The sequence below is a fragment of the Zonotrichia leucophrys genome, chromosome 1A (assembly GCF_028769735.1).
Source record: "Zonotrichia leucophrys gambelii isolate GWCS_2022_RI chromosome 1A, RI_Zleu_2.0, whole genome shotgun sequence".
Lineage (NCBI taxonomy): Eukaryota > Metazoa > Chordata > Aves > Passeriformes > Passerellidae > Zonotrichia > Zonotrichia leucophrys.
This window is the reverse complement of record NC_088170.1, coordinates 15,058,841-15,083,316: the sequence shown is the minus strand read 5'-3', so window position 1 is coordinate 15,083,316 and position 24,476 is coordinate 15,058,841. Positions and strand designations below refer to the sequence as shown.

Below are 24,476 nucleotides of genomic sequence, written 5' to 3'. Positions count from 1 at the left end.
TGTGGCCTAGGAAGGATGGCCTGGTGGCAGCTGCTTGAACAAAACTAATCAGTTTCCCCCCCTCCTAATCTGGTAATATTTAATGTGCCCCAAAAAAGAAAAAAGCTGTCCACAGCCTTCTTTTTTTCACTCTAAACATGGCCACTATGCTGGTGAAAGGAGACAATTCTGGCAAAAAAAAAAATAGAGCTGTATTTATTTTGCAAAAGCTTTTTAGAAAGGAAAAAAAATTGTTGATCAAAAAAACCATCAAAAGCACAAGGCTTTTTAAGCAGTCCTGAAGTGTAAAGCTTCCCCAGGTTTGAAGCATCTTTCCTGAGGCTCTGCACGATAAAATTAGGAAAGGTAGGGAGGTATTCCTCAGGTATGCTTTCCAAGCTCCATGTCTGCAAATAAACTGTAGCCATGCAGAAATTACAGATTTTTTTTTCACTTCTTTAGTTAGTTGCTAGCAATTGCCACTTTATCCAGCTTGGAAATATAGCTTCATTTTTTTAGGCTTCTTACTAGAACTGTTGTTTTTCTTAGACTTTACTGTGGAAATTTTTGCAAAAGTTCTCAATTTTGGAATTGAAAAAAAAAAAAGGCAACATTGAGTTCATGTGGAATATTGCTTGCATGGTTTAAAATATATTTATTTTAAATAACTGCTGTATATTGCTGATCTATATCCACACTGTAGCCACTGCCATTGCCTCAGCCAGTATTAATGAGAGCACTCAAAACAAAATTGCCTTTTAATTACAGTCACTGTCCTCTATAGGAGGCTTTTTGCCCCCTTTTATGGCGATGATTCACTTTTTCCCTCTGTGTTTTCAGGTTTCTGAAGTCTCAGGACAGCTGGCAAAAGAGAAAATTCAAACAAGGTAAGTGCCCCTTTCTGCGTGCGGTAGGGAAAGGCTTCGTTTTGCAGCAGCCAAGCAGCACAGGAGCCCCAGGAGACAGTGGCTGATTAACAAGCCCGTGGGGGCTGGCAGGGAGGGCTGCAAGGTTGGAAGCAAACCCGGTGTAGCCGCTGGCACTTGCTCCCTGCAGAATAGTGAGTTCATTTTTGTGCGCTTCCTGACGCCCGCTCTGCGGTCGGGAGCTGATAGAAGGCAACGCTTCAACTTCCTGAACCCTCTAAATAAAGCATCCTTTCTCTAGGGGTTGGTTTGCTTGGTTTGGTTGTGTTTTTTTTCCCCCCCAGAGAAAGGCACATTGTGCTTTCTGCTTTGGTTGGATTTTCGTGTTTGGCTCTTTGAATGGACAGCTTTGGTGGTGGAACAGTTGGAAACTGATTCCAGAGAGGCTCGAGTGTATGGCAAGGGGAAATATCTTCACTGGAACGGCTTGGAGCAGCTCTCAGGAGTTTATTTACATAGCTGCTGTGTCGTGCCACAGCTACAAGGGTGGCCAAGCTTCCTCTTTAATCTAAACTCCTTTTGCTTAAGGTATTAATTCACATTAATAGCTTCAGTTTTCTTTATTTCTAGGTTTGTTTCTTTCAAGAGATTATTACGGCAAGGCAGTGATTATTTAAATACTTGAATTAACAACTATATTAGCTCTTGCATTTCAGATGTAGCAAAGAGCAAGTCAGACAGCCCCTGTCTGTCCTTCACACCACAACGTGACCCAGTGTGCCTGGACAGTGAGGATGCAAAGCTGACACCCAATTCCTAGTGAAAACCCCAAGAGGTTGTCTGCAAGAGGTGTTCATTTTCTGATGTTAAGAGAAATGTGTTTCCCTCCAAGGGAAAGTCTTTTACAAGACAAGGTGTTAGGAATTGAGCTGGAATTTCCTGTTCCTACCTAAGCCAGGTTGAATGAAGTAGGTAAACCAGCACTGAATGCTCCATATTCTGGTTTTCTCATTATTCTCAACCAAGTAATGACGCTTATTTTGCATGATTCACTGCTTTATTACGTTACTAAATCACATTTATCTCTGTCAGGCCTCTTTTTCCTGGAGTATTCTGTTGGTGTAATTTTTTTTTTAACCAAATGTTTGATATTTTGTATGGCTCCAACACCAACATATTGTTTGAAACAACATCAGAAAGAGTTAACTCCCACAAGGAGAAAAAAGGGAAAATGAGTCCCCACAGCTGGCTATCTCTCAAGAAATCAGCTCCTGCTCTGACGTTTGCTACGGGCAAAGTAAAACAAAGCTCTACCAGCAGTAAATCAACTCCTGTGTGCGGGTACTGTCAAAATGAGCTGTTCTGGAGCTCTCTGAACCAACCCATGGGCCAAGTCACGCTGATTTTGTACATCCCAGCGTTTGGAAATGCCACTGTGCTCAGGGAAGAGCTTGGCTGGCTCAAATATGAACATCCACCACATAATGGGTGTCTTCAGCTGCTGAGGGAAACTTCATTGGGTGCCTTGAATAACCAGGCCTTCCTCAAGTAAGCTGTTAATTGTGCATTGCTTGAGATAAGTTTATTAAATATACTCCAGCTACAGATGGGCTTTAAAATCAGAGCTGGATTTTAAACACCAAAATGTCTGGAATGGTTTGCTCTCTCTTTTATTTTTTTTTCACTCTTGTCTATTAAAAAGATAAGAAACAAACCCAAAGCTTTGGGTCCAAACTTTCATATAGCTTCATGCTAAAGCTCTGGAGTGCCTGCCTGGATTTTGGCCTGCTCCCATCTACATCTATTGTATAAAAACAGTTAAAGGCATTCTTCAGTTCCCCCTTTTCCCCTGCAGCTGGAAGGCACTATCCTCTGCTCTCGAGAAAACAAACATCAATGCTGCCTGTTGTGTAAGCCTCTGGTTGGTTCAGTTTGCTTCTCTGGAGTGGCCCACATATCTGTAACTTCATCCAACAGGGAGGCTGTGTAGGTGCGAAATTAAAACCTTTCCAATCAGACAATTTTCAAATGCACAAAAAGCTCAGCTTCTGCCCGGAGCCTCCCCTGTTTAGACAAGGTGAGCAGGAAATTCAGACACCTTCCTGAGATGTGAGGAGTGAAAAAGGAGCAGGAATAGGATGACATTGGCCTATTTAACTCAGTGAGTTTTTGGAGTCTGAGGGCTCTCTAATATAGTGTATTTTCACACCTAAGGTGGATGTTCAGTGCTGCAATGAGGTGTTTGTGTTGAACTCTCTGTGGAAAAGCTGCCTCTCCTCTATGCCTCAGCACTGGAATGAACACCAAAATCTAGCACCTAGACATCAAGGTGAAATTTCCCTGCATTAAAATATAGTCAAATACTTCTATAAAGAGACTTAATGTCAGAGTACCACTGCAGGAATTGCTTGAATATTTTCTTCTCAGACAATAAGTAATAGACAGAAATGAGAGTTGAGAGAGGAAGACTTCCTCAGTTTTACAATGTACAGAGGAATATGTGCACCAGGGCAGTCTGTCAGCACCAGCTGATGATTCCTGCATCTGGGTCCTGTTTCACAGCAAAGCCTGTATTCCCAGCTTTGGAACAAAAGATTACCAGAGATAACTGATGGAAAACATATCCCAGTTATTGACTAAGCAGCCTTACCTTCACCCTGCAGCTAATTACAAGGTTAAAAATGTAGTAAAAAGGTCCATATTTATCCAAATTACCCATTTGAGGTATTTCTGCTCCAGATAAATGAAGCAATATTCCATTATAATCTCTGGCCCTGTTTTATCTTTTTCTATGTAGACTTGTTATGACAAAATCTCTTTCATTTTAATTAAATTTTTCCAGATACCATCTTCATAAAACTAGCACTCAGAGAGGCATAATCATTATTTTTAATAGAAGAGAGTTAATACTTGTTAAAAACGCTGGAAGATTGTCACTACTTATGTTTCCTGTCTCCAAGGAAAAGAAGAGCAAGTGTTCCTCAGATCTGCTTTTCCAGGCTGATCTTTCTACCAGTTTAAGACCTGGTCTCCAGAAGTGGGTAAGTGCTGGCTTATTTTGAGCATACAAATCACCTGAGATTATCAGAGTGTTTCAAGGGCACAGGTTTAAAATGAAGCCTAAATACTTGACTGCCCTCAGAAACTGCTGATTTCATAGGACTCCTTTTTAGTGAACAGCTTTCTCTGCTGGGATTGAGATTTCCAGTTCATTCCACGTTTATCACTGGAGAGCTACGAGGTGGCAACTGCACCCAGCTGCTGGCACCATCCAGCCTGAGCCAAGATGGACAAACCCAGGAGAATGCAGCCTGTGCCTTGATTTCCTTGTGGGGGAAAAGGAGCAAAGAGGACTGCAAGTGTAGGACTCCTATCAGTTTCCAGCTTTGCCATGGCAAGCATATGCCAAATATTTTCTAAAGTGACCCAAATTAACCTTCTTGTAGTGGCAAAACCTGTGGGCCCCTTTCTGCCCATGCAGGCAGAGCTGTCAAGGACACAGCAGTCCTGCCCTGGTGCTGACAACCCACAGGCATGTCTCAGGTGCCAAAGGACATTTCAAACAGCCCCAATAACCTGTGTTTAGGCAACAGAGCTGTTCCCTCCTGACAGAATGGTCCCAAATGGGGCTTTGCTCCCGGGCACACCAAGGACACACAATCCTGCTGCTTGGCCAAGTTCTGAAGTTCATTCTCAGGAATACTCCCACTGATCTAAGGCATGCCAGGATTTCATTTACTGCTGGGAAATGTGAAACCGCTCTGGCTAAAGTGTCTTAATTAGGCCATTAGAGCCTGGTATAAAATGGCTGAGATAAACAGGGTCAGGAGGGCAAAGGATATTGTCAGTGCATTGTAAAGCCTTTGCTGCTCAGCTCAAGCTGTCCAGAAGCACATTTCCATGAAATAAAACCCGAAGCCCTCTGTGTGGTGGCTCCTGGAGGGCCCTGGGTCAATGCTTTTTACCTAGTAAGCACGTGGGCAGGGAGCCAGAGCTTCTCTGCCCTCTGGTGCCTTGTGCTGCTTGGACTTTCAGTTTCCAATTCTGCTGTGTTTTAACTTAGTCCAGCCCTGGGGTTTGCTGCATGTTTGGGGAAGTTTGAAGGGCCTCATCTCTGGTTTTCCTGTCCAAGGGCTGGATCCTGAATGAGGGCTCTGGCACCTGTCCTCTTCATATGGCTTTTCCAGGAAGGATTTAACAACTGTGGTGACTCCAGGAGACTGAGCTGGAAGAATCTGGGGAAATGTCAGATCTAGGGCCTACATTTGTGTGTACACAGAATCCCGGGATGGATTGGGTTGGAAGGAACATCAAAGCCCACCCAGTGCCACCCCCTGCCATGGGCAGGGACACCTTCCACTATCCAGGGTTGCTCAGAGCCCCATCCAATGTGGGCTGGGATGCTTCCAGGGATGGAGCTGCCACAGCTTCTCTGGGCAACCTATGCCAGGGCCTCACCACCCTCACAGGGAAGAAATTATTCTTAATATCCAATCTAAACCCATCCCTTTTCAGGTTAAAGCCATTCTCCCTTCTCCTATCACTCCATGCCCTTGCGAAATGTCACTCTCCATCTTTCTTGTAAGCCCCTTTTAGGTACTGGAAGGTGCTATAAGGTTTCTTCAGAGCCTTCTTTTCCACAGGCTGAACAAATCCCACTCTCTCAGTCTGTCTCCATAAGAGGGGTCTTTGCTAGCATTTTTGTATCCCAGTGGGTACAAAAGAAAGTGGCAAATCCAATATATCCACCATAAAAGAGCAAATGACAGACCTCTAGAATGGTATAACATACATCTAGATGCTAAGACCTTTTTTTTTTTAATTTGGAAACTCATAATTTCTGACCTCTAAACCCCAACAATTTATGCTCAGAAATGCAATAAGGTTGAAAGTTGTAGATTTGAGAGACTAAATCTAAGTGTGAAACCCTCAGCTTGTTACTCATTACTAGCAGTCTGCACACTCCTGTGACTAGATTAATATTCTTATAATTTAAGAGTTAGTACTTGATCAGGCCCTTTTTTATTTTTTTATTCCAAACAGCATCTTTTTTTTAATACAGTGGTTAACAAATACTATTATTGCGTTTGCTTGTAATTTGGAGAGCTGTCTCGGGTGGATTACACCTGAAAAATCATAGAAAGTATATAGTTTGATTCTTAGAACTGTTAGTGAAAATCACATGTCTGCTTAATGAATGCATAGTATTTTTAATAAGAAGATTCCCCTGCTGGGGATAGCCTTAAGTAGGAACTGAACACTTCTATCCCATACTGAATGTGCGGTTTGATGGGCTGGTCCTCGTTTTGGGCAGAGAACTGAAGCAGAGTGGCTTTGTGCAGCCCCCCTGAGCCCCTCTGGCCACCAAGGCATGGCCTGAAGCCTCTCTGGACACCGTGCTCTCTTCCAGCTGGGCGTGTTGGGGGAACCCTGGCAGGGCCCAGGTTCTGCTCCAGGGCCCAGCAATGGCACCAGAGGAACGGGCAGGGACTGAGGCCAGGAGGTTCCACCTGGGCAGGAGGCAGAACTTCTGTCCTGGGCAGTGACTGAGCACTGAACAGATTGAACAGAGAGGGTGTGGAGTCTCCTCACTGGGGATATTCCAGAACCAGCTGGACACAATCCTGTGCTGTGGGATGGCGCAGGGAGATGGCACCAGCTGACTGACCCACTGTGGCCCCTTCAGCCTGAGCCATCCTGTGATTCACTGCAGCACGCTCTGCTTCTCACTAAAAGCAGTAACTACAGGTACTTGGGGTTCCTGATGTTTGCAAGCCACCAAACAGAGGGTGACACTTTGGGCGACCACACCAAGCACATTCTCTCGGCTGTGGGGAAGGGTCGCCGTCCCCTCACGCCCCCTTGTGTGGGCTCCCTCAGCCGCTGCCCCCGCGGGTTCCAGCCCCGTGGAGCCGCCCGCGGGGAATCACAGCCCGGGGGGCTCGGCAGCCCCTCTCCGGGCCGGCGGGCCTGCCGGGGCCGCCTGCCCGGAGGCTTGGTCCCCGGCCCACGGGCTCGGTCCCCCGCCGGGGCTCGGTCCCCAGCGGCAGCCCGGTCCCCTGCCCGGAGCTCGGTCCCCAGCCTAGATTCGGTCCCCCGCCGAGGCCCAGTCCCCTGCCGTGGCTCGGTCCCCCGCCGAGCCTCGGTCCCCTGCCTGCAGGCCCGCTCCCCGGGGCTCGCTCTCCGGCCCGGGGCGGGGCAGGGGCGGGCGGGGGCGGAGGCGCGGGGGGCGGGCGGGGGCCGGGCCGTGCCGAGCCGCGCACCGCGCTCCTGTCAGCCCTCTCGGCACCTCCGGGGCCGCGCTCAGCCCCCCGCCCGCTCGCCTCAGCCCCCGGCTTCCCCAAGGATCGCTGCCATTTGCTTTGATTTTATTTTAATTTTAATTTTTATTTTTTTTTTTTCACCTCGAAGGGGAGGAGCGCGGAACCCAGCTGGAAAATGAACCAGAATGTCTGAGAAAATGTCCAGCTTTCTGTACATCGGGGACATCGTGTCCCTGTACGCGGAGGGCTCCGTCAATGGGTTCATCAGCACGCTGGGGTGAGTGGGGCCGGGCGCGGAGCCGAGCACGCTGCGCGGAGCCGGCCCGCGGGCAGCGCCGGCGGCGGCGGCACAGGAAGGGGCGGCAGCGCTGCTCGGCGGAGCGGGGAAAGTAGGAAGTGATGGGGAGCGGCAGGGGACGAGAGAAGTTCCCGAGCGGGGCCCGGGCGGCCGCGGAGCCGGCGGCGGTGCCGGGATCCCCGCTCGGCTCCTGCCGGGGCTGCGCCCCCGCGGCGGCCCCGAGCGCAGCGCCAGAGCCCGCTCTGTGCCCTGCCCGAACGCCTTCCCACCGTCTTTATCTACAGCTGACCTTTTAATTAATTAAATAATTATGTTTAATTGCCCGTCCGAGAATTTTTGACAAAGACGTGAAAGGCAAACCGTTTGCTTTCTTGCTCATCTTCCTAATCGGCTCATTAATTGTGTGTCCCTTTACTTCAGGTTTGTGTCCAGCACAATCTGGTTGTCAGTGATGAGATATTTATAATCAGATGTTTAACTTAATTGGGATGCTTTTCCCGTGAGCTCTTTCTCTTTGCGAGGTGAAAAGATGTATTTTACTTCACTGAACCGCTGCTTGTTTCAGGTTTTTATTAACAGTGACCGCTGCAAATCACCCTTTTGGAATCCAGGAGGGAAAGCCTCAGCGCGGAATGACAATTACACTGATACATTTCTTTACGTTGATACATTTTTTAAAACCATCCTGTAGTTCGGTTGCAGCGACCTGTCCGGAGGGCGCGGTGGTTCCCTCTGATGTTTGTAGGAGAGCCGCGGGAGCTTCAGTGACTTTGTGGCATGTCCTGAAACCTTTACCGCTGGAAACAGCTCCTGTGCTGCGTGGTTGTAAGTGCATGATCGGCAAGGCAGGTCAAACTCTAGTAAATATCTGCTTGAACATTCGTGGTACCCTCGGAGTAGCAGTGAAACTTGCTAGGGCAAGTTAATGTGTGTTAAAGGAATCGCTCCCGTGTTTGTGTTAGGCTGCCTGTGTTCTGGGATCCCTGCGATGGGGGGACTGTTGGTGTCAAAGTGTGAGCAATGAATGTCTAGATTAACTTGGTGTGCTGCTGTTACTGGAAAAGAGCTGGTGTTCAGGGTCTTTTATATTTTTTGATACCTTATTATTGCATACAATCCTTGCTGTTCACTCTTTTGATCTGTTGACAAGTGTTTTTCCACGGTGTGTTCCTCTATTTGTTAATTTGGCGCCTCGTCTCTCCGTGACTCCCCATGTTGTCTCACATCTTTTGTTTTGCTGACTCTTACAACTTTAAATTCCGTCTGAAAAATTTTGCATTCTGCAGATGTTAATTGCTGGATATTGTTTCTTATTCTTGTTCTCCCCAGCACTTCCTTTTTGCTGGCACGGTCTGTTGCTGGTTGGTGGTGTTGTTGTGTCTCATCGCTGGGCTCTCTTATCCGGAGGAAGCTGCGTGTGCCGTGCTTATGCTTTTCATTGTGTTCCTCCTTTCTGAGAACACCTGCTCATGGCATGGATGTCCCTGCTGTGACTGGTGCCTGGACAACTCTCACTTGAATACGTGTTGGCATCGCCCTGACACAGTATTCAGACTGCTGATCCTCCCCTGATCCCTCGGAGTTCAGGCAGGACATTTACTCCCAGTTTTATAGAGGAGCAGCCAAGATCCAGGCTTGCCTAGGGCACATGGATCTTTACTAGAAGAAACAAGTGAGCTCGAGCCAACATGTTCTATCCAGGCTCTCTTTTAGTCAGGAAACCCAGCTCAAAAAAACTACCTGGGATGAGACAGGAGTTCAAGAATGCTGATGTCTCTGTTGGCTTTTCAGCACAGCCCTTTTGTGCTCTGCTCCCTGGCGCGGTAAAGGCAGCTGCAGAACCAGGAGACTGGAGTGGAGCAGCTCTGGGAAGCTTGAAGTCACCAGTGGAAAACTCCCATGGCTACTGAATGGGAATGCTGACCCCTCTGCTGGTGGTACAAGAGCTTGGACTGAAATTTAAAATTGTGATGCCAATTATCTGCGCCAGCCCTTGCCGCCTTTGGACTGGCTGCAGCAACACAGGAGGCAGAAAAACCTCTTATGTTCAGGGAAAAAGCTTGGCCAGCTGCACTTCTGGTGTGCAACCATTGCTGAACTCCTGCACCTTCTGCATTCCTGTGGGTTCTCTGCAAATCTCTGGAAAGAGGAGGCCTCACCTTCCAAAGGTGCCTCCAGTTGGTGAGGACAAAGTGGGGTAGGACTGGGAATGATTGCTTGCTTCATTTGACTAGTGGCAATCCTTGTTTGATTACTCTTGCTCGGGTTGCTCAGGGTGCTGTTCTGAAAGGTTAGCTTGCCCAGCACCTCTTTTGGTCAGGAAACCCAGCTTGCCCAGCACCTCTCTTACACTACTGAGCCCACTGGGGAGTCTTGTGCTGTTTCAACAACTTGAAATCCAGCTCAGGGCTAGTGACTGTTCAGCAGAAAGTCCTGTTTATTTTAAGCTGTCAAAGGCTAATTGTTTCTTAAACGAGGCATGAGCAAGGCCATTCTATAAATAAGGTAAAAAAGGCACAACACCTCTCCAAGCAGGGCAGGTCTGTCACATCGGTGGACATCACTCCTGGAAGGGCTGATCCAGCTCAGCACATGAGTTTTGGGGGAGATTTCAAAGCATAGACTGTTTCTTGAATTTTGGAGTATTTTTTCCTCACTTGCCAGTGCAGAAATTTTTACATGCTCAGTGTCCACATTGTGTGTTGGGCCAGGTTGATATCTGCTGTAACCTGAGTGTGCAAATCTTGCTCTGGTGTAGCTCAGGAGGTATAAATCGTCTCTTTATAGGAGGCAGAGAATCCGTGGCCCTGTGTCCAGGTGAGCATGCTGAGAAGTGCTAGGTGAGAGCAGGACTACCTTTCCACACCTCCCTCTACAAAGAGGGTTGAGAACTGCTGGAACTACATTCTGTCAGTGGGTCCCAAAGGCTTGGAACACTTGTTGGAGCTGGAAGAAGCCTGTATCCTTGCCCTTGCCCTCCTTCTCGCTGAGTGGTTTCAGTGCCATAAACAGCTGTTGGATGTGAGCATGAAGGCTCTGCTTTGAGCTTTGATCCCTCTTAGTCAGAAGAGGAAACAGAACCTCTCTTGTGCATCTGGAGCTAGTGCTGTAGGGTGGGATGGGAGCAGGGAAGTTGGGCACTGCTGCTCCAATTCTTGCTCCTCAGTCTATATTTTAAAAGAGAGCAGTTTTGCTCAGTTCGGGAAGAAGAGGTTTAACCATTTGTCTCTAGGAGAATGTTCCAGGCTGTGGATCCCACAAGGTGAGGGGCACTTCTGCATCATAGTAAAGGAGAGGGTTTCAGGCCTCAGCATTGCCTCTAGGCAACTGCTGACCTTTGGATTCTTGAGGTACTGAGAGCCCAAGAAATTCCCTGCTCTTTTTTTCTGCTTGGCTTTGGGCTTCCTCGGGGTTTGGATGCTGCATTGAGGTGCTGATGATGTGCAGTCTGGCTTTTCCAACCTCAAGGCTCTCTGAGTTTCCTTGCTTGCCCTCCTTCCTTTTAAAAAATGAGAATGCTGATAGTTGAGGAAATGTTTGGGAAAAGCAATTTGCATTCATTGGTAGCATTCTGTCATTGCAAGATAGGTTTGATACTGGATTATTGAACTGTGCTAATTCTGTAGGGCTTTCCCTTTTTTCTTTAGCTTTTAGTGTGTTTGGCTTCTGCCCAGTTGGAGGCCTTATATCCCACAGGAGATGTGTGGCAGGGCCAGGCAATGAATCCAGTGATCTCACATTGCCCTAGGCTGCTGTTGAGACCACCTTTCCCAATATTTTGGCTGTAAGTGCTCTCAGATGATGCACGGTGGCAATTAAAAGTGCATTAATCACCTATCAGTACAATGAGGGGAAAAAATATTCTTAACTGGAGAGGTGGAAAAAAAGTAAGTAATGACAATGGCCAGGATCAGCTGTAGGAAAGTTTGACGATGGGCCTGTTAGTCACCATGGGGAGCTGCATTCCTGTCTCACCTCCATAAATGTGCAGTCAGAGATCTCCTGGAACATAATTAATGGAGCATGCAGCAGGACCTGCCTGCTCTGTGATAGATGGCCCTGGATGACGAGGAGTGCTGAGACTTACTTCTAAAAAGCAGCAAAAATTGTGTTGCAAAATATTTTGGACTAATTTCCTTGCATGTAATGTTGATTTTTCTTGAACAGCTTCTCTTAATTTGTGGGAGTGCTTGCTGGAACTTTCTTACTCAAAACATCCCAGATTTATTCAGGTTTCTTCACTGGCTTTTTGTGAATTAGTTGTCTTGTTGAATTTGGGTTTCACAGCGAGGTTGAGTCAATCATACTCTGAAGAGACAAGATTAAGTAGGAAGTGCTTAAGAAGCAGCATAAATCAAAATGTTGCAAGTATAGCAAAGGCTGAAATATGTCATCTTGGTGGCTTCAGGAATGGTGCTAAGACAAAAGGTGTAGTGACTGATGATGCTTCCAAGACACCCATGTAGTGTTTTCATCAGTGCACTCATTTTTTCAACCTTTCTCTCCTGCTGTCTGTATGTGTAAGCTATGGTTGAGGAACAGAGTATCCATCCTTTAATTAACAGCAAACTTTTCTTTCATGTGCCAGCTGGAAAAGGTAATTAGTCAGGAAAGAATAAAAAGCCTGGAGAAAGTGAGAGTGGCATAACTATAATTAATCATAATTTGATTCTAACACGTAGAGAATCAAATAATACCTACAAGAGAGATAGGAGTATGAATTTTCTGTGGGAAAAAGTACTTGTGTGTTTTGTTTCCTAGGTACTTTATCCTCTAGACTGATAGAACCAATGAAATTTGACAGTTTTGATTGTGTGATTCTGATTTTTTTTAAAAAAATACTGTGTAGGATTGGCATTTTCAGGAATATTTTCTCTTGGTTGTCTTTCTAATGCAGCAGCTCTGGTGTGAATTCTGCAGCTGCTTTGAGTATATGGTGATGTACACTTTTCAGCTGCACAGTGTATTTCTCTTCTGTGATAACTAATAAGCTAATAATGCATTATTAACTACTTTCATTGATCTTACAATAAATGCCATGTAAGTGGAGATGTAGGCATATAAATACACCTCTGCATCTCACATACCTTGCTATTCAATCCATATATCAAAGCTCATATCCTCTGTAATTATCCACTCTCACCAGCAATTAGGCACCGCTCCAGCTTTTCTAACAACCTTATTTTGATGCTTGTTTCAAATACTGTAACAGCAGTGCCATCTTTGAATAAACAATGAGACAAAGCTTTCCACAAAGCAGCCTCAGGGGAATGCAGCAGGCCATGAGCCCCAGGGGAAGTTGGTTTGTTTCAGAAGTTTTACTTGTTCACAGAGCACAGCCTCAGTGTGAGGGAACATAACATTAGACTTAATTACAGCAGTATGATTTATGAGGCTGCATGCTTAAATGTAATGTCCTTGTTTCAAAGGGCTCATTCTCAAAAAGGGTTGGAGAGAAAATGGGGATTAGGGAAAGAACTGATTGATTAGTGTGGAAGTGAGCTTACCTGCTGTGTGGTGGTAACTGGAAATAGGAGAGGGCTTGGATTTTGGATTGAGACAGGTCATACAACTTCTGTAGTTCTCAGCTGGGCTGTGGGTGATGTGGGGAGTAGTCAGGAAAGAGAGGGGAGATTGTTTGGCCTGAGTGACCTGAAGTCTTTTCTACCTTGCTTTTACATAATGAGGGGATTAAACTGGACCACCTGTGTGTGGTTCTTGGTGTCACTAGAAACCACAGTTAGCCTGTATTTTAAAAGTACTGCCGAGGAAGAAGTCAGTCAATCTCTGACTTCCCCAGCCTGGAAGATTGTTTCCCAAGGGGCCCTTGGCTCAGCTGGGTGTTTCACAGCACAGTGAGGTCTTTGGAGCCCTCCCCTGCCCATGCTGCTCAGCTGGAGCCTGAACCTGTTTGCTGGGCAGCAGCTCAAAGCCATGTCCTCTGCACCTGAAAGTCTGGTTTCTGCTTGCTTTCAAAGGTCTGCTGCTTCTTGTAGCAGAAAAGGGATGTGGGTGAAGCTCCATCACTTTGATACACTTGGTATTAAAATGGAGAAAAGAAAACAAACAGTATTCAAGGTCTAATTTTTGCATTGTCTGTGCTGTGTTTTGCCACTTGATCAGAGATGCATATTTTAATTATGTTAAGGACATAAACCCCCTTATAACTGATTCATTTAAACCTTCAAATTCTAAAAATTTCTTATTTGTAAATCAGATTCCATCTAATTACTTGAACCAGCAGTTTCACCACTATGTAGATGTGTAGGCACTTCCTGAGACAGGTCCTGGTTTCAGCTGTATACAGTGCTAAACCTTGATGTTTGGGACCCAGGGTAGATGCCTGGAGCTGAATGTTTTGCGGTAGAAAGTTTCAAGTAAAATGGCCTTTCTGAGAATAAGATTAACCAAAAAGCCCCAAACCACCACAAAACCTAACAAAAAAAGCATGTTATCCCCATTTTTCAAAAAACCCAAGTCTTGCAGATGTGTGTCAAGAATCTTCCTGAGGGCAGGGCTCTCTCCAGCACCGCTTCTCCAGCATGGAGGGCTTGTCTTTCTGTGCCCCTGTGGAGTTTTGCTCAGGTTTACCAGGTGTAAGTTGAGGAAGGATTTTACCCTAAGACTTTGTGGGCTGTCCTGACCTGCCTCTTGCTGGGGGGCAGCAGTTTTACCTGGCAGGGGCAGCTTCTCTCTGCTGACACTGGGCACCAAGAGCCCTCACCCTGACCTGCATCTGTGTGGGAGGTGAATCCCAATTCCCAGGATTTCCAGATTCCTTTCCTGGGAGGCCTCAGGAGAGCCTCAGTTGTCCAGCTGCTTTGTGTTTCCTATCTCTGGAGAAGTAAAGATAATTTCTGCTTTTAGTGCCTCAGTTCACTTCAAATAAGAAACAAACTGAGAAATTACATTCTTGCAAGGTAAGGTTTTGGAAACAGAGTTAAACAAGAAAACCACAGGGTTAAAATGCACTAATTCATGTCTGATATTAAGTACTGCTTGAGGTTTTGAGGGGCTGTTTTGGCTGTGGTAGCCAAAAGGTTGTGTCAGGAATGGTCTTGTTGCTGTTGCTGCTGGTTTTGTGACTCTGTGCCTCCATCTCTACCTACTTCTTATCCTCATTCATTTGCATGTTTTGATTCCTGTTGAGTAGAAATAAAGTGTTTTCCAATGTATGTGATTTAAAAACAATTGTTATTCACTGCTTAGTAACAAAGGAAAGAGGACCCTGAAGAGTGGGCTATAGAGTGCAGAAAAGAATGTGAGGAAAACAGCCTCCCCTGTCCTTCCAGTGCTCCCTTGCTGGATGGTGAAAAGGAAGAAGAGAGCTGTGTTGGTGAATTCAGGATGAGAAATGGGCAGAGCAAGTGCTAGAAGGGAAGTGGGACTGAAGAGCAGCGGGAGCTGCAGTTACCAAGAGCAGCAGGGGCTGAGAGAAAATAGCTCTGAGAAGCTACTGAGAGAGAAAATAGCTCTGAAAGCTACTGACAAACTGTTCTTTTCCAAGGGAAGAAGTCAGCTTGCCTTTGCCACTGTTTACTTTGCTATTTCAAATGTTTGAGGCCTGTGCTAAGGCTGGTGAGGTTTCAAATACTTGAATATTTGTTTGTTTTTTGTTCTGAAGGTTTTTGACTTTGTCCAGGAAAATGAATGTTTTATATCACCTTCTCCAAGAGAATGTCTGAGGTAAAATGCAAGTTCCTCAGAAATAAATTGCAGTTTTAAGATTGCCTGTGATAGTTTTTGTAAAAACAAAAGTTAGATATAGCAAATTGTGGTACTTGGTAATCTTCTATAAGTTTGGAAAATTAATTTGAAATGTCCCTCTAGGTCATTGCTACTGCATGAATGAAGGTACTGGGTTGAAATTTGTATGAAATTCTTGGCAGGAGGAAGCTGGAAGAGCATATCCAAATGTGGTGGTTATCACTGTGGGTCCTTTCCAGCTCAGATTGCTCTGTGGTTCTGTGATTTGACACCAAGTTAAGCTTCCTCCAGCTCTTTTCTGTAAAATATTAAAACAGTAGTCAAGTTTTTGTTCTTTGACCTCTGACAGATAAAAATCAATGTCATTTAAAAGGAATATCCACAAACAAACCCTGAAATGAGGCTCTTTATATGCAACTCAAAATACAGAAACTTCTTGTGATTCAATGCTTGGGCTTCTTATCTTGATTTTCTCTTGGAGGCTTGTTTGAATTTCAAACAGCTCTTTTATTCCCTGCACTTGACACACACAAGTTAATCAGTGCTGCAGGGGCTGTTGAAAGCACAGAGAATTAGGGAAAAAACTGCTTAAACTCTTAGTAAGCCCCAGATTTTTTATACCTGCTTTCCAAAGTTAAAGGACAGGAATCCAGTTCTTGAGAGTAGATTTTGGGTAGTTGTGTCACGTTAAGCACTGTGATGTGGAAAATTTAACTTGGCAGCTTTAGAGGGCAGCAAAGTTGGATGTAAGCAGTATAATTTTGTCCTGAATCTTGCAATACCTGACTTGATTTGTAAAATCCCAGCTCCTACAGCTCTCTCACTTGTGGATATCTTCAGCTTCTCCCGCATGTGCTTTGCTAAAATATTCTCAGTCACCTTTTCAGTTTGGCATATATTTTTTTAACGTTCAGAAACTATAAATAAAGAGAGGAAGCAAAACCAATGTATTAGGAAAGACTGGATATCACTTTTGAAAACACTGACAGCAGATCTTTGTTCAGTTGTGAATGCTGAGAAATGTTCAAATGCATCACTAAGCAAGTTCCATTTTTCTGATCAAAGAGTAAAAGTTTAAAGCCTTCCTAGAAAGTTGGGTTTTTTAAAAAATCCTTTTTTAATAAGAAAAAAAAGGAAAACAAACCAACAAACTGTGTACTGAAAAAAGTTAACTGCCTATTAATAGTGTTTTCTTTGATGTTTTGGACAATTTTTTAGATTATCAGTTTTTGCTAAGGTGGTCTCAGTTTCAGCAGAATGCACTGTCCTTGCTTTGCTGCCTGGCACCAGTGAGGGTGCCAATCCATAAACTCCTGTTCCAAATCTGACAGGGCTCAGTGAGCTCGGCTCTTTACAGAGAGCAGAAAAGTCAGGGTTTAGTGGAGAGTTTTGTGGAATTTCAGTGGAGTAAAATGAGGTTTTCCATGAGGCTTGCTGATATAAAAATCAGGAAGGGCAACATCTACGCTGCCTCCCAGGTTGGAGACAGAACTTAGTAAGTCAAACTTTACTGTCAAAGAGGTTTCCTAAGTCCTGGACTGATGTATAAGTATTTTGGATTTTAATATTGCTGTGAGAACTGTAAAGCTGATGACTTCACTAAATACAGGAAGTCCAAGTTTCAAATGAGATTTTCAGATATCTCTGCAGATATCCTTATGTACCATTGTAGCATGTTATTTATAAAGAATAACCTTGCCTTTAAATAATAAAAATACAGAATAAGATACAGAAAAATTAATGATAATTTTGGTGGTGAGGAGGTAACAACTCATGTGTGACAGGCTGGCCAAGCTGATTAAAGGGATGGAGCACCTCCCTTGTGAGGAAAGTTTTAGAGAACTGGGATTGTTCAGCCTGAAGGGAGCCCACAGGAAAGATGGAGAGAGACTCTTGACAAGGGCCTGGAGTGACAGGACAAGGGGCAATGGCTTCACACTGACAGAGGGGAGGTTTAGATTGGATTTGAGGAAGAAATTCTTCCCTGTGAGGGTGGTGAGGCCCTGGCACAGGGTGCCCAGAGCAGCTGGGGCTGCCCCTGGATCCCTGGCAGTGTCCAAGGCCAGGCTGGATGGGGCTCTGAGCAAGCTGGGATAGGGGGAGGTGTCCCTGCCCATGGCAGGGGGATGGAATTAGATGATTTTAAAGGACCCTTGCAGTCTAGGCCATTCTATGATATTATATATTATTTTCCTCAAAAAAAAAGTAACTCGCAAAAATCCTTGCAAAGCTTCATGACATTATTTCCTATATAAGTGATTTAAGATGTAGGTCCTACACCTGCAAATTTGTGGACTTAAACTGAAAAGATGTCATGAGACAATTTTTTAAAAGAACCTGTTGAATAGGATACAAATTCAGATTTTTTACTTCCCTGGCTTGATTGTCATGAGTATTAAAAGGTAAATTAGGATTTGATCAAGAAACCCCCTCAGAGGCTGTTCAGAGAGGGCACTGCTGTGGCTCCTGGGCAGCTGCAGGTCTGGCTTAGAGGTTTGCTCAGGTTGTGTTAGCAGTGGCTTCTCTTGCAGAAACAAAACAAGGTCAGGACCTGGCAGGCAATTAAATCTTGTCTGTATTAACTTTTGTAGTTGAACAGGTTTTTCTGTCACTGAAGGCAAGGACCAATGAATGTCCCACACTCCTTGCCCCTGTAGTATCTGGGATACAGTAAAACCATGGAATGTAAAGTTTGGTTGTAAGAGCTCATTTGCTGTGCACGGGGCTGGTGGAGTCAAACTCTGGGTTTTATCTGATCCATTTCCTTTCTGTGCTGGATTAAACTGTCCCTGTGATTAGGCTGCTCCTAATGGAAATGTTTTCCCTGAGCACAGCTGGAAGTGGGACAGTGCTGCTTTGAGTTTTTCAGCATGGATCTAAAGAATGTTTGAAGGGAAACAGTAGATTCAGGGGTGGGACACGAGCAGAGGAGCCGCTTGTGCAAAGTTGTTGACAAATTGTGGATACAACCAAAGACTCCAAGTTCTGGGCCAGTGCTCTTTTATAAGCATTGATCTGGTGTGCTGTTCACTGCGTAAATTCTTTTATATTGGTTTATCTCACAGTAACTGGGCTTATGCCAGTAGTGACAAAGCTAGTTAGTTCATTAAGGCTCCCACCTCAAAAGGTGTGTTGCTTTCTTTTAAATCTGTGCCTAAAGATGCAGAATTTATCACTTTGAGAAAACTGTGTGTTGAAGAGAGTCTTACACTTGCTGGCATTACTGTTATGCTCATCCATTGGGGGGAACCTCGTTGACTGCTAAGTATAATTAATGTTCTTCATTTGTAATGGAGGTGAGGGAGAAAATCCTTTATGCAACCTGATAAGTGGGGCAATAGAAGAAGCACTTACACTTGGGAAAGCTGCATAAAAACTGGGCTGTGTTACCCAAGAAACTTAGAATTTCTTCTAAGAAAACCCAAGAATTTCTTTCTTAGAAAGAAATTCAGCATCATCAGGGCAGGGTGTACAGGCCTGAATGAGTACAGAGAACACAAGAGAAAAACATCAGTCATAGACAAGAAAATCTGCTGACCCAAAAGCAATAAAGTGAGTGTGCCACTGAGCTCTCTTCTCTCTGAAAACTGCTATCAAAGAAACTCCTGCTGTTTGATATGTCCTGGGTTCAGGAAAACAAGAATTCACAAGTTATTGGACTCATTGACTCAACGATCTTAGAGGTATTTTCCAACCTAAATGATTCTATGATTATATAAAAGTAATTCCAAATAACTAATGAAAAAAACACCTGACATCATCTCAAACTTTTCTTTATGGCAGAAACAGTCCTTAAGTCTCCAGAATTGACACAATTGCTTCTGACTAACAATAATCTGGTATCATGGGATGGATCAAACTTCCAAAGTGTAAATTTGTATTCCATGGTGCAAGAAGCAATCACAGAAAAGAAGAGAGACCAGAGAGAATTGATATTATTTCTAATACAAGAACTGGAAGCCTTGGGGGTACAATTAAAACAATAATAAAAATGCCATCTGGAAAAAGAGATGGGTGCATCAGTAGGAGTCAAAGCAAAGAGGTTTCCTAGTGACACTTTGATTTGCAGATGAAAGTGAAACATTTTATGGGCAGCAATTAAAAACTGTTCAGGCAAGTTAGGGAAATGAATGTCAAATAAAAACACTCTCAAACAGCAGGGTGGGGTCACTGAGTTGGTCAAAAATATATTTGCTGTGGTTCTGATCTATTTTTCCACAAAATATAGGTGAGGGGAGCTTTGGATTGCTTTGTGTTTGAGCCTCAGCAGAGACTTGACTTTAGGAATGACCTTGCAGATCAATTACTCAGCTGTGGAAGCACAGGTGTGAGAAGGCAAGGGGCAGCTTAGAAGGTGACAAAGTAGGAGAGAAATTTTTGACCTCTTTGGGGAGAACTCCTCTTGGTGCTTAAAATTTCAGATGTTTTCATTTTAATTTATCTGAGGAAGAAGTACATGGTCAGTACTGTGCTGAGGCATCTTGAGAACAGCTGGCACATTTGCTGAAGGAATTAATAGGAATTAAATGTACTTTCATGGGTGCTCACAGATCTGGGAGCAATGGGCTCACCTTGATGCCTCACCCAAATTAACTCTTTGCAGATATTTCCTTAGGCAAGAGATCAAGGAACTATTTCAAGGAATGACTGCTGAAAAAGGCATTGCTTTTTCTTTCCTTCTCATAATTTGCAAAATCTGCAGAATCACACACCTGATGAATGTATTGCTCCTATAACAGATTGCAGATCAGCCAAAAGCTTTCACAGACCATTTGGGCTCTCATGATCATCTGAAAGCATAGCATCCCCTCAAAGTGGCAAGATCAAGGTCCTCTGATCTCATCAGGCAAGTTTGGAATTTAGAAATGAGGTGGTACCCAGGTGGTTATATTCATTCAGAAATTGTATTGTGGCTTTGAAACTGGGGGTGCTGGAAGAGTCATGGCTGATTTGCAAAATGTGTGATTTGGTGTCATGTAAGCAGGAAGTGGGAAATGGTGCAGGAAATGTGATGTTGGCAAGACAGATAAAAGAGAGAGAGCACAGCTCAACAGTGTCTTATGGGGACATCTCTGGAGTGTGTGGCTGAGGAGCTGAGGGGTTTTTCTGCCAGAGAACTGGCTGTCCACTGAGACAGTTGTGATTTATTTCACAAAATCACCCAGTGCTTGTGAAGTCAGGCACCAAAGGGCTCTGCAAATAGGAGAAACTTGGCTGAATGACTTTTGTAGATATAGAAACAAGAGTAAACCATCTATGGATCAAAGGAGAATTTGGAATTCCAAGTATTTTGCTAGGTCCTTGAGACAGCAGGCTTTCAGAAAAGACACCCTATCTCAATGTGCCCACAGGCTGATGGGTGTGGGTAGAAAGGATCATTATGGACTTCTACCTTCAACTCTCTCACTTTGTAGATTCAAGGAAATGAGGGCACTGTGTCCCACTGCTTTTGAGGAATTTAAAGCAGGAGTGGATGTGAATATGAATTATACTCCAGAAGCTATTTTATTTCAATATAAAGCAAATTCCTACATCATTAAGAACTTTTGGGGTGATGTGGACTGTGTAGAAGATCAAACACTAGGCTGGAAAATCTTGTTCCAGCCTGTTCGGTAACATGAACATCTCTTGGATGGAATTTTACAGGAGAGCTTATGAAGTCCAGGGATTGACTGGATGGGAATGAGACATAATGAATCAAGGAGAATTCAGTCCTAACTGCCCTTTGTTCCTCCTTTTCCTATGTAGTTGAAATATGTGTTCAAATAGTCAACCCTTGTAGTGACAAGTGCATAGACTAAGAAGACCAAGTTCATGTTCAGATCAAGAATAAAGATTTCCAGCAAGCTGAGGTGAAAGCATTTTGTTCAGTAGCTGCTTTTCATCTATTATCTCAGTTTAGCAGAGGTCATAGAAGAACTAAAGGAATTTTATCCCTTTAGCCTGAAAGGACTGAAAATATCTTGACAGCTCTTCTTTTCAATCACTGCACTCCTCTGAGGATAACGAAGATATTGCATTCACAGGCTTGTCTGGGTGATGAAATGTCTCCAGGTATCTTCAAATGCTGTCAGACTGGTCTCTACACCTTTGTTGTGGGTATCTGTTGTTGGTGGATGATGTTACCCATTGAAGGAGCTTTAGAATTTCTGTTTTGGCTGGGTTTTGGTTGTTTTTGTGTACTGGTAGCTTGAGGGATCCAATCTGAGTACTTGTTTTCTAAGGATTGTTGAAGGAACTTATTGTTTGTGTTAAAAAACTGGTGCAGGTTTTTTCTCCCTGACTTTTGCAGCCAAAAGAAATATGGATCTGTTTTGTAGGGTGGACCTTAAATACCTTCTGTAAGTTCTCAGTTCTTCTCCATATAAAATGGGAATTGTTGTGAATGCAATGAGGTGTAGGTTATTTAATCTAGTTGAAGAGAAGAGGGAGGAGGATTTTCCTGTGCATTCTGAATATTGGTAGCTCTTTCCATGTGGTTTGGTCCTAGTCTGGGGATGGGGGATTTTGGGAGATTTTCCCTTTGGAGGCTGCTCTTCCCAGCTTGAACTGGCACCTAGGTGTCCAGATGAAATTCTGTGTGTCTGGATTTCTGATTCATATCAGCCCTAATGTGGCAGCAGCTGCTTTCAAATGGGTCTTGCTTAGAGGGGATTACAGGGAGTGCTGTGAAGTCTCATTTTACTTCCTCCACCTTGGCTGCAGTGTGCTGAGAGGAGGGGAAGCTGGATATTTGTGCCATCCCTCGTAGATACAGAACTGGGCACTTGCTGGTCAGCTGTTTTTTGGGCACTTTGTTGCCAGAGTAAGTCAGCAGAATATCTGATTTAAATGCCATTGAAAGTCTGCTCCACAGCTATGACAGGATCTCTTCAAAGTTAGTTGGCAGGAACTTAGCAGAACTTTGGTGAGGTAAGTGCTGTGATACTTTTTTCTAATTTCAGGATGACAAGTTAGGGACAAGCTTTTCTGTTGTGTAAACACAAAGCTTTAAACACAAACAAATAGTTATTTTTGGTGCTGTTTTCCTATGACAAAAATTAAACTTGAAAGGTAAAAATAAACAAAAACATGTTTTAAAACATTTTCAGATTAAAGGTTAGAAAAAAGAAAGAACAAAGGCTTAAGCTCATTTCCAACTCACATAATTGCTGACACAAAGCTGCAGTCCAGCCAGATGAACAGCACTTTGTGAGGTACAGGAATAATTTGTAGTTTTTTTAAGTAACCAGAGTAGCAAGCAGCAGATATATATGGAATAAAGCCTTGTCTCTGTTTCAGTTTTTCTAGGAATTATGATAATATTTAAGTTTAACTAATATCTGTTTCTATCTTAATGGATCACAAGAGAGCAGTTAACTTCTGATGTCTTATTTAGGAAGAATTTATATGTGAGTGAACTGTGGTGTCAGAGATGATTGTGTCTTTTGCCTCGGTGAATAATTTTTGAAACCACCAAGGCTGTGGATGTACACTTACTCTGCAAGCTGTTTTTTATCAGTGGTTTCACATTACTGCTCCCCATCAAAACAGTTTATGTGAGTGTTCTCAGCCCTCTCTAAGCAATATGAGCTCATATACTTAAGCAATTTAGTAGATGATTTGTGCCAACGGGGTTGACTGTTGCTTAGAGACCCTCAGGCTCTGAAAGGTTGTAATGTGAAATGAATGACCCAGATTAATGTTTACTTTTGCCCTTGCCTGCATTTGGGTCAACTTAACTGAGTTATTGAATGTGGTGATCTGTGGGTCTGGTAACCAGAGGAGTGTCAGGTTGTGGGCACACAGTTTGTGGTGGTTGGGAGTGGGGCTGTGGCTGAGCCTCATCCCCAGTGGGTTACAGGGGTTCTGCAGGACAGGGAACAGCACTGAAGGCAGTGAGCCATGGAGTGCCCAGGTGTGCTGATCACCAAAGGGAACAGAGGGCACACAGGGGCAGTGCATGAACGTGAGGGGTGTGAAGGCTGGGCTGAAGAACAAGAAGGGAGGATGCTTGCAGCCCTCTGAAGTGATATAGTGTTACTCTGTATGGGTTGAAGCCATCTGAAACTGTGTGATAACACTCTGTGTATCGTGGCTGTCTCAACTGTGACATGTGCTGCAACATCAGCCATGCTGTTTTATTTCCATCTGTCAAATCAGAAAATAGTGGAGAATTCTGCTCCAGAGAGGTGCTTGGGGCAAGACTGGGATTTCTAGTCAAGGAGGAAGCTTGGGAAAGGCATGTCTGTTTTAGCAGGAGGCCAGACCTTCTTCCACTTAGGCTGAAGCGTCTCAATGTCCTCTTAAACGGAAGTGTTAATCAAAATATAGCAGACTAATTGTTTATGTGAGTGGATGAGATTATCCCAGACAATGTGGTGCTGTTTGACTTGGAGAAGGAACTGTGTAACTGTATGCAAAGCTGCAGCACTCTGATAGATGATTGGCTTTTTGATTAGGTCATAAAATCTGGGGAGGTGATAAAAATGGAGCTGATTTTTGGGTGGGGTGCTCTGCTATCTTTTCACATCAGCTTATAGCTGTGGAGTATTATTTACTATGCACAAGTGAATAGGGACTAGTAGCTGAGGCAGTGGGCAGGTTTTTAATCTTAATGTGCCAGGCAGCAGGTTAAGCTCTTGTGATAATGTGTCCGAGAGCTTTGTGAAGTGATAAGGAAAAGGTTAGAATACTTTTACTGTGCTAAATATTATTGCACTGTGTTAGATTAGAACTCTTTAAATGAGGGTTGTTTGTACCAATTAGTTTAACTTGAAAGTAGATGTGAGCTTTGGTGTGCTTGTTGTTGTGTCCAGGTTCCCTTTGCAGGGAGAGTGTGCAGTAGTGGTTGCTCCTACAAAGTCTCTATGGGAACAGGGGTGTAATGAAAATAAACCTCAGGATCTCAGGCTTGCCTGTAATTGCATTTACTACCTTGCACTGACACCAAGAGATGGAATACACAAAACACCCTGAAAAGCACAATGCCTTTTTCCTGAGAAGAGCTGCTGAAATGCATTTACTCTGCTCTGGCCAGAGAGAGCTGACATCTCTAAAAGGGAAATCAGGTGGCTTTCAATTGCATTTCTGCATGGTCCCCACCATCCTGCTTGAGAGATGGTCATGCAGGAGTAAGGAAGAATGGTACTTAGTCCATCACCCATCACATTCTTGCTCCAGTTCCTTGTGGGAGCTGCATGGTTCTCTTCAAGCCAGGTAATTATTTTCTCCTGTCATCCCTCATACTGTTTCTGTCCCCCTCACTCGTGCCTTGGAGCCCTGTGCCATCTCATTGCCAGCCTTTCCCACACCCCCTGTTGCTGGAGGGCACCAAGAACTCCTTGCAGGACAAGCTGAAGCCCCGTGTGCTCAGCCAGGGCT

General features: G+C 44.3%; 1 protein-coding gene across 6 annotated transcripts in view; it reads left to right on the top strand.

Moving 5' to 3' along the window:
• Positions 1-7,127: 7,127 nt before the first annotated feature.
• ITPR2 (inositol 1,4,5-trisphosphate receptor type 2) overlaps positions 7,128-24,476 on the top strand; it is a 244,366-nt gene continuing 227,017 nt past the window's right edge. For 4 of the 6 annotated variants that reach the window (XM_064701183.1, XM_064701180.1, XM_064701196.1 and 1 more), the window contains exon 1: positions 7,128-7,385. In XM_064701183.1, the coding sequence (XP_064557253.1) occupies positions 7,294-7,385 (92 nt within the window). In that variant the 5' untranslated portion in view covers positions 7,128-7,293. Of the gene's footprint in view, positions 7,386-11,520; positions 11,550-14,309; positions 14,327-24,476 lie in introns of those variants that run through there. The other 2 variants (XM_064701190.1, XM_064701202.1) reach the window with 2 other exon arrangements.